This window comes from Pelmatolapia mariae, linkage group LG7 (genome assembly GCF_036321145.2).
Source record: "Pelmatolapia mariae isolate MD_Pm_ZW linkage group LG7, Pm_UMD_F_2, whole genome shotgun sequence".
Classification (NCBI taxonomy): Eukaryota; Metazoa; Chordata; class Actinopteri; order Cichliformes; family Cichlidae; genus Pelmatolapia; species Pelmatolapia mariae.
In genome coordinates this window covers 40,783,658-40,793,475 of record NC_086233.1, presented here as the reverse complement: position 1 = coordinate 40,793,475, position 9,818 = coordinate 40,783,658, and the positions used below count along the sequence as shown (strand labels likewise).

Here is a 9,818-nt window from a genome sequence, read left to right as displayed (position 1 = left end):
TGCACAGGATACATGTCAAAGAATTTTTTTTACATGGAAAGTTTATGCTGTGTGACAGCTCCTCCACTAATTCCACCTATTGGCCTACAGGGGTCTACTTGTATGTTTATAATAGTGTCATAACATATCATAGTGGCATGAAGAAAAGTAGTTATTACCACCGCCAATGTTTTTGGTAGCCTCTTGTAACACAGTAAGGGGAATTGTTGAAAAGAATATATCAATGGGCCAGTAGGTTCGACTATAGGAGCACAGGGGTGTGTTTAAATAAGACACAGAGACAAGACTGTAACTCAAAAGAACCAGCCGACTTTAGTGAAATACACTATACGGTTGACAAACACAGGTTAACGACACTTTACAATTATAGAAGGGAAACTTACAAAAATAAAAGAAAAGTAAAACACATAAACTACTAGAACAACGACTTGGCCAAGTGTTACTTTTGTTTTTCAGTGTTCGGGTTTCAATGTTCGGGTTTCAATGCTCAGATTTCAATGCTCGGGTTTCAATGTTCGGGTGCACCCTAGTAATCTGACTCCTTAACTCTTATAGAGACAGATTACACAAATCCAATGTACATTCAAATGAAGATCTCACACTCTTTTCACATGTGGAGAATGTTCTACACAACAGCTTATTATTTAAAGTCCCAAATAAAAAATGTCCAAGGGGTAAAGTCCAAAAAATTCCCAGGGTGTGAAAGAAAATAGGGGTGAGAGAATGTCAGTCAGTGGTCTTATGTATAACCAGCTGTTTGTGAAAGTGTGAGTGATACAGTCCTACCACACCGCAAGGTGCAGCAGATCATCAAGTGGAAAAGAAGCAAATCTCAGTCTCTCTAAGTCCAGGTGGGAAGGCTCGCCATCTATTTCGCCGGAGGAATCCACCTCAGGAACAATTCAGCATACAAAAAAAACCTGACCTGTCAACAGACAGGGTCAGAAGAGCAATTCAAATATTAATTATGCTGTTCTAGCTATAATTCACAACTTAGGATTTTGTTGACATCACATTCAACATCAATTTGCAATTAAAATACTCAAATATGCAAAAACAAAACATCTCTCTTACACAAACTATGCATTACACCAAGTAAAGTCAGTGCATATGCGACAACTATTAATCAAACAATTCAGATAAATTCAGTTTCTCAACGATAAAATGTGAAACAGACGTGAACTAACTGAGACATACAACATGTGCTCACCGATCTCAGTGCATCACGGCCGAAGACAATGGTATGGTGTCTCTCGGTCGGAAAATGCGGGGCTCTAAATAACGTAACAGGACATGTTGTTTTTTCTCTTTCATAACAGTAATACGACGTGAAGGAAAATAAACATAAGTTGCGCTTCAAGTGTTACCTTACTTCTGGAAGCAGATTGAGATGAACTTTAAGGCAGTTGATAGCAACTAGAGCTAATGAAGGCTAACAGTTTAGCTCCACGCGGTCCTTTCTAAAGTCGCCAGAAAACTGCAGCATTCGCCTGTTTACTCACTGTGGCTACTCTTAACATGGAAGGTAGCTGATCACCAGTGAACTTATGTGCAGCACAGTTGGTTGCAACTTATATCTAATTCTTTTTCCAGCTCAAAAGCTTCAGACTCTCTTTTCTCCTGCCAGCACGCGACTACCTCCACACATAGCAGCGAACACAGAGCAGGTGGGTGGGACATACAGCGGCAGGCTGCTTTCCCATTGGCCAAAGCATACTGGGACCTGTGCATTTCGATTGGTTGGGCAGGCTGTCCATCTCTCCTCATATCTATCACTCCTTAAAGTGGTACCCTCATTTTATGTGGGTTACACCCTCCCCTCTTGATGGTATGCCCGTCCCTGGGCATCTGCAGTGTGGCATTGAGTTACACTGCTTTTACCTTTCCAACATAATTGCTAGTTGGATCCTCAAATCCATTTAAAGAGCTAGTCAATGCCTCACTAAGGCCTTGGAAAAGAGAATTCACCACTGTTATCAGAGGATTCCCAAGTTTTACATAATGCAATCTCTTGGGCTTTGCATGCATTCTGTTAGAACGACGAAGAGGAAAAGATGGCTCATCATCTTGAAATCCGTTATTCTGGATCGTCACAGGTTCAGGCTGTTCAGTAACAGGTCTGTTCACATCACTCAATCCTTCATCACATGCTGCATCAGAGCTTGCCTCATCATCTGGAGGAGCTTCCTCAGACTGCTGCAATTCTGAACTTTGAGGAAGTCCTTTGGCTGAGTCAAGCCCAGGCAATATGTTTGCTACAGGTGAGTTGTCTTGTTCAGGTACATCCTGAATCACTTCTTCACCTTCCTCTACTACAAGGGATTCAGTGGCAGGAGGATCAGGTGGAAGTGAAACTGTAGGCACCTCTGGTTCTGCTGATTGTCTGACCACACAAGGAGGTTCACTCAACTTGTGAGTTTCATGTACTGGGACATATACGTCGGGCTTTGATGTAATGAGAGGGCGAAACGTCCAATCAGGTACATCGTCCAGATCAGAGGGAATTTCATCTTCACTCTCAACAACGGAACACTGCCTTGTTCTGGGTCTCCTGTTTGGATGGGTTTTGACTGTCTCGGGTTCTGCAGCTGCTGACAGAAATCCACATGGGAGAAGCAAGTCACGATGTAGAGTCCGCACAGGTCCATCTTTACCCTCAGGTTTAACTGTGTAGACCGGCATTTCTCCAGCTCGCTTAAGGACAATGTAAACATCCTCTTCCCACTTATCTGCCAGCTTATGTTTTCCACGCAGCTTCACATTTCGTACAAGAACTCTGTCTCCGGTCTGCAATGTTGATTCAACAACTCGTCGGTCAAATCTGGCTTTGTTGCGACCTGCATTCTTTTGTGCATTACTGGTGGCAATCCGGTAGCTTTCTTCCAAACGAGATTTTAGATTACCGACGTACTGGGAATGAGTCTGCTTAGTAGCATTAGTAGGCAACCTAAAGATAAGGTCGATGGGCAGTCTTGGTTGCCTCCCAAACATCAATTCATAGGGGGAAAATCCAGTCACATCACTCTTCGTACAATTATAAGCATGTACCAGAGGTTTGACGAAGTCTCTCCAGTGGAGTTTATCTGACCGATCCAGTGTCCCAAGCATCTGGAGAAGAGTGCGGTTGAATCTCTCAACCGGATTCCCTCTAGGGTGGTAAGGAGTTGTACGCACTTTCTTCATGCCAGTAAGTTCACAGAGTTCCTTAATGGTCTTTGATTCAAAGTCAGGACCCTGATCACTAAGAAGCTTTTCGGGAAAACCATAATGGACAATGAAGTTGTCCCAGAGACACTTTGCTACAGTCCGTGCTCGTTGATTTGGAGTTGGCACTGCTACTGCATACTTTGTAAAATGGTCAGTTATGACCAATACATCTTTCGTGTTTGAGCGATCTGGCTCTATTGATAAAAAGTCCATGCACACTAGTTCGAGAGGTCTGCAGGTCTTAATGTTTATCAACGGAGCAGCTTTCTCTGGAGGCGTTTTTCGACGGATACATCGCTCACAAGATTTGACCATTTTTTCTATGGTCATGTGCATTTTCGGCCAATAAAATCTGGCCCTTGCCAAGTCTACTGTTCGTTCGACTCCAAGATGGCCCATATCACGATGAAGACTTGTAAGTGCTGCGGCTCTTAGCTCCTCAGGGAGCACAAGCTGATATGAGGTGTTGGGACCATCTTGCCGTTTACGGTAGAGCACTCCGTTCTGCATTTCAAGCCGATTTAACTCCCTGAGTAACAGGGGAAGTTCGGGTAGCTCTAACCTAAGGCTGGGAGGTGGAGTTTCGCCAGTCTCCAAGAGTACAATCACTGCATTGATAGCAGGGTCCAATGTCTGCTTTTGCCTCAACTCCTCCTCAGAAATTGAGTGGACAATTGGAAGCCCATCCACCTGCTCCTGTTGGAAGCAGTCGGGAATAGCTGTGGACTGGTGAGTGAGGGATTCAACTAAGGTCAACCCAGAAGTGGTAGATTCAACATTAGCTACGGCTGAGGTGACCATATGGCGTTCACAAATGGCCTGAATTACATCCGAGGGAACAGTCTCTGGACTCTCAGGGTTGCTCAGATGGTACAGTGTGAACTGCCGGATTCTCTCACTCTCCTTCTTAGATGCATAATCATCCTCTGGTGGACTATGAGGACGGCGCGAGAGCGCATCAGCATCCAGATTTTGTTTTCCCGCTCTGTACTGAAGACTAAATGAATAGGTGGAAAGACTGGACAACCACCTATACCCTGTTGCATCAAGCTTTGCAGAGGTCAAAATGTACGTAAGAGGGTTGCTGTCAGTCACTACTACAAAGTCTGTACCGTATAAATAGTCAGAGAATTTTTCCGTGACTGCCCACTTAAGGGCCAAGAACTCCAGCTTATGGGCTGGGTACTTCCTCTCACTTTTTGAAAGACCACGACTTGCAAAAGCTATGACCCTGGACTGTCCATCTTGTACCTGGTACAATGCAGCACCAAGGCCAATGGTACTGGCGTCCGTATGTAAAACATATGGAAGCTGGGGGTCTGCAAATCCCAAGATTGGAGCTGAGGTTAGCTTTGCTATTATTTGGTCAAAGGCCTCCTGACATTGAGGTGTCCAACGCTGACCAAAGGGTTCCTTTGGGTTGCGATACTCTGAATTTGTGTTTGTCCTTGGCTTGTTGTTCCGCTTCCTCATTGGTGGATAGCCTGAGGTTAGTTCGTTAAGTGGTCTGACAATGACAGAGTACCCCTGAATAAACCTTCGGTAATATCCAGCGAATCCTAAAAAGGACTGAAGTTCCTTAAGATTTGTGGGGATCGGCCAGGTCTTTAAGGCCTCAACTTTGTCAGGGTCAGTCTCTACCCCTCTTGCGGAAACAATGTGACCAAGGTATTTTACCGAGGTCTGAAAGAATTTGCACTTTTCTGGTGCCAGTTTCAAGCCATATGACATCAGTCGTTGCAGGACACACTTCAAGCGCTGTTCATGTTCCTCCAGGGATGATGAGAAGACAATCAAGTCATCAATGAACACCAGAACCTCTTTGAGATTCATATCTCCCACACACTTCTCCATCAATCTCTGGAATGTCGAAGGCGCATTTGTGATCCCCTGGGGCATCCTGTTAAATTCCCAAAATCCAAGTGGGCAAACAAATGCGGTCTTATGCTTGTCTGCTTCCTCCATCTCGACCTGATAGTATCCAGACTTGAGGTCTAGAACCGAGAACCACTTAGAACCTGCAAGAGCACTGAATGCATCTTCCAATTTTGGAAGGGCATAGGCATCTTTGATGGTCTGCAGGTTCAGCTTTCTGTAGTCCACACACAGACGAACAGACCCATTCTTTTTGCGAACGACAACAATGGGGGAAGCAAATGGAGACTCAGATTCTCGTATAACACCAGAATCAAGGAGTTCCTGTAGATGTTGTCTCACAGCATCCACATCACTGGGGTGTATGGGACGCGCTCTTTGTTTAAAAGGTGTTTCATCACTGAGTTTGATATGGTGTTTGACTTTGTCAGTGTGTCCAAAGTCCAATTCGTTCTGAGAGAAGACATTTGGCATGTCGTTTAACATGTTTGTAATTCGCTCCTTCCATTCAGTGGGTAAGGGCGAATCTCCAAAATCAAAGCTCAGTTCTGAAGAGGACTTAGCTTGAAATTTAGAGCAGTCTGGTTCTCTGACAGTTTGCTCTTTGTGTAGCACTTGCACTATAGCATTAACATCTGCCACAGGTGTTTTGGGGGGTATGACAATGTCATGGTTGGTTTCATTTCTCACTACGACAGGGAGAAGACACTGACGTTTGCGTGGTAAAGTGACTGCAATTGCTGAAACTAGCAAGCCATTTGGTAGTGAAGAAGCTGAAGGATGTTCAAGGACAACATCTCTTTGCATGTTCACAGGATTTACATTGACAGAGGCCTCCAGGACAACCGTCTGTCCTGCAGGAACGACTGCAGGCATCTTACCTGTCAGTTTTGCACAACCAAGGCTACCAGAGTTAAAGTTTCTTTGTCGTATCTCAAGTATTTTGAGAACTGCTTGATACCCATTAAACAAAGGCTGAAAGGGTGAAAGCTTCTGGTAATCAGCATAGAGGACATCAAGGGTGTTTGTGCCTATGAGAACCTGCTCATGGGCTGTAGAGCGGAGATGGGGGATAACCAAGGCCAGAGTGTGAACATCAATATCAGAGCCTACAAACTCTTTAGGAAAGGTGATGGTAAGCTCAACATATCCTAAGTAGGGGACAGACTGGCCATTGGCACCCTCCACTTCAAGTAGCTCATTTAAGGGATGAATGGTCAGATCTGCAAGATGTTCTTCATAAAAAGACTGGGGTACAGTTGTGACTTGTGAACCCGTGTCCAAAAGACAGTTTGTGTCTCTTCCGGCAACAGTTACTTGAGCTGTGGTCTTAGTTCCTACAAGGCCATGTGGAAATTTTGATCCTTCCACTTTAACGTTTTTAATGGCAGGTTTCAGGATTTTGGGACTGACATTGTGAGCCTCCACTCCCATATGTCCCTCTATGGAAGTAGACTTCAGTTTAAATGTGTCTCACTTCGAGAAGCATTAGAGGCTTCCCAAGCAGCCTGTTTTTCTTTCAGCTGTTTTTTCTTAGCTGCTACAAGGGAAGGATTCGGCACTTTATCACAAACTGAGACAACATGGCCATCCTCCCCACACTGGAAACAGTACCATGGACGTGGTCTGCTGTTGATTTTAAATGCGGAGGAATGCTGACTGGCCGCTTTTGGTCTCACACCATGGGAGTCAGGTGTGACACACGGAGGCACGGACCTCGCTTTTTGCTGCTTAGGTTGTTTCGGCTGATGATTCTCAGATACAAGACTCTTAAGCTGAATGTTTAGGTCAGCAACTTGTTGCTTTAGTGTCTCAAGATCAGACTTGTCCACCAGATTATTGGTGGTGTGTGCGAGTTGCACGTGTGACATGGCGTGCTGCTTGCTAGAGTTTTGGGCAGACTTAGCATGACTAAAATGCTGCCTCATGCGACTCAATTTTGCCGCCTGTTTATCTTCTTCTGTCCTAAGGAGAAGCAGCAGCTCTGCAAAGGAAGGTGGGTTTTCTTTTTTTTGTTCTAGCTGAAGATCGATTATTAATGTATTCTCCCAACAACCTCGAATGAACTGCTTTAAGAGCTGTTGGTCAAAATCATGAGCAGACACACCACCACGTCTCATGGTTCTACTTAATGCAGTGTGCAGCCTCTGCAGGAAAACAGAAGCTCTCTCTCCATCATTTTGAAATGTGCTCATGAACCTAGCGTACAGCTCATCACCATCTTCGACTGTTCCGTAGGCAGAGTCAAGCAACTCAAGATAAGCAGAGGGTCTAGACTGTGGACTCAGATGTTTAATCATCTCGGAAGCAGGAGGAAGCAGACTGTCTAGTATACGATGTGTGCAGTGCAGATCAGACACAGAAGGATCTCTAATAAGGATTTCAACACTAGCTCGCCACGTATCATAATCTGCCTCATGGCCAGGACGTGGGCTCTTGCCTGAAAAAGCCCTAAGTCTACCAGATGAAGCGAACTGTGGTGAGCTCTCATTGTTGCGCACTACATGTTCAACAACCACTCGCTGAACAGCAGTTGGGTTAACATCGATTATGGGGCTAGTAGTGGCCCCAGAAGAGACTGGAAGAGTCTGTGAGGGGCTGAAATCAGTCAGGTTTTCACTGAAATTGGGAGAAGTAAGAAGCTTACTTGCGTTATTTTGTGATGTCAAAACTGTGGAGTCTAGAGGTGCAACTGCTTGAGGGTCCTCAGAAAATGAAACGTCTCCCTTGCTGGTTAAGTCTTTCTGTGGAAGTGGGCTCTGTACAGTTGAGGATTCTGGACCAGTTTGAGGTGACTGGGAAATAGCACTTCCTGCAGATGAAACCAGATTTTTAAGTTCTTCCTTCAACATCTCCTCTAATGAATTTCCACTCAGTTTGGCTATTTCACGGAGCTGTTCCATGTACATTTTAGTGGCTTTGTTTCTGGCATCAAGTGTATAAACACTTCCTAAGGCCTTTAACTCATACACAATGCCTGCTTGGGTTGTGCTTGGAAGCCGCAAAGGTAACAGTGGCTCCAATGTGTGCATGGCAGTCTCATGTGTAAACTCAATGATCATGTGCTTATGGTAATCTGACTCAGGGTCGTCTAGACGAAAGTAACGGTTGATGGAACCATATTTTTGGAGGAAAATGGACACTTCCTCATCAGTCTCTAATCCTGTAAGCCCACTAACAACTACAGAATTGGGAATTCTGACAGATTCACGTAGTACAACATCCATTTCCTCTCTAGAAGTTGTAGCTCAGATTAAGCACTTAAACACAACACAGAAATTGTCTACAACTTAAACACACACAACCATGCTCCTGGCTGGCTCGCCAGAGCTCTCACTGTAACACAGTAAGGGGAATTGTTGGAAAGAATATATCAATGGGCCAGTAGGTTCGACTATAGGAGCACAGGGGTGTGTTTAAATAAGACACAGAGACAAGACTGTAACTCAAAAGAACCAGCCGACTTTAGTGAAATACACTATACGGTTGACAAACACAGGTTAACGACACTTTACAATTATAGAAGGGAAACTTACAAAAATAAAAGAAAAGTAAAACACATAAACTACTAGAACAACGACTTGGCCAAGTGTTACTTTTGTTTTTCAGTGTTCGGGTTTCAATGTTCGGGTTTCAATGCTCAGATTTCAATGCTCGGGTTTCAATGTTCGGGTGCACCCTAGTAATCTGACTCCTTAACTCTTATAGAGACAGATTACACAAATCCAATGTACATTCAAATGAAGATCTCACACTCTTTTCACATGTGGAGAATGTTCTACACAACAGCTTATTATTTAAAGTCCCAAATAAAAAATGTCCAAGGGGTAAAGTCCAAAAAATTCCCAGGGTGTGAAAGAAAATAGGGGTGAGAGAATGTCAGTCAGTGGTCTTATGTATAACCAGCTGTTTGTGAAAGTGTGAGTGATACAGTCCTACCACACCGCAAGGTGCAGCAGATCATCAAGTGGAAAAGAAGCAAATCTCAGTCTCTCTAAGTCCAGGTGGGAAGGCTCGCCATCTATTTCGCCGGAGGAATCCACCTCAGGAACAATTCAGCATACAAAAAAAACCTGACCTGTCAACAGACAGGGTCAGAAGAGCAATTCAAATATTAATTATGCTGTTCTAGCTATAATTCACAACTTAGGATTTTGTTGACATCACATTCAACATCAATTTGCAATTAAAATACTCAAATATGCAAAAACAAAACATCTCTCTTACACAAACTATGCATTACACCAAGTAAAGTCAGTGCATATGCGACAACTATTAATCAAACAATTCAGATAAATTCAGTTTCTCAACGATAAAATGTGAAACAGACGTGAACTAACTGAGACATACAACATGTGCTCACCGATCTCAGTGCATCACGGCCGAAGACAATGGTATGGTGTCTCTCGGTCGGAAAATGCGGGGCTCTAAATAACGTAACAGGACATGTTGTTTTTTCTCTTTCATAACAGTAATACGACGTGAAGGAAAATAAACATAAGTTGCGCTTCAAGTGTTACCTTACTTCTGGAAGCAGATTGAGATGAACTTTAAGGCAGTTGATAGCAACTAGAGCTAATGAAGGCTAACAGTTTAGCTCCACGCGGTCCTTTCTAAAGTCGCCAGAAAACTGCAGCATTCGCCTGTTTACTCACTGTGGCTACTCTTAACATGGAAGGTAGCTGATCACCAGTGAACTTATGTGCAGCACAGTTGGTTGCAACTTATATCTAATT

At 43.9% G+C, this 9,818-nt stretch overlaps 1 protein-coding gene across 3 annotated transcripts; it reads right to left on the bottom strand.

Annotated features, from left to right (window-relative positions):
- Window positions 1-266: 266 nt before the first annotated feature.
- Window positions 267-7,716, bottom strand: LOC134631114 (uncharacterized). 3 transcript variants are annotated; one of them, XM_063479106.1, is made up of 3 exons: window positions 1,368-7,716; window positions 1,211-1,274; window positions 267-925 (listed from the first exon to the last, which is right to left on the bottom strand). In XM_063479106.1, the coding sequence occupies exon 1, from the start codon at window positions 6,514-6,516 to the stop codon at window positions 1,867-1,869; it is 4,650 nt and encodes a 1,549-aa protein (XP_063335176.1). In that variant the 5' UTR covers window positions 6,517-7,716; the 3' UTR covers window positions 267-925; window positions 1,211-1,274; window positions 1,368-1,866. The 3 variants fall into 3 exon arrangements, with proteins under 3 accessions (XP_063335176.1, XP_063335175.1, XP_063335174.1); XM_063479105.1 differs by having other exon boundaries at window positions 1,211-7,716; XM_063479104.1 differs by having other exon boundaries at window positions 268-1,274.
- Between the last annotated feature and the right edge of the window lie 2,102 nt (window positions 7,717-9,818).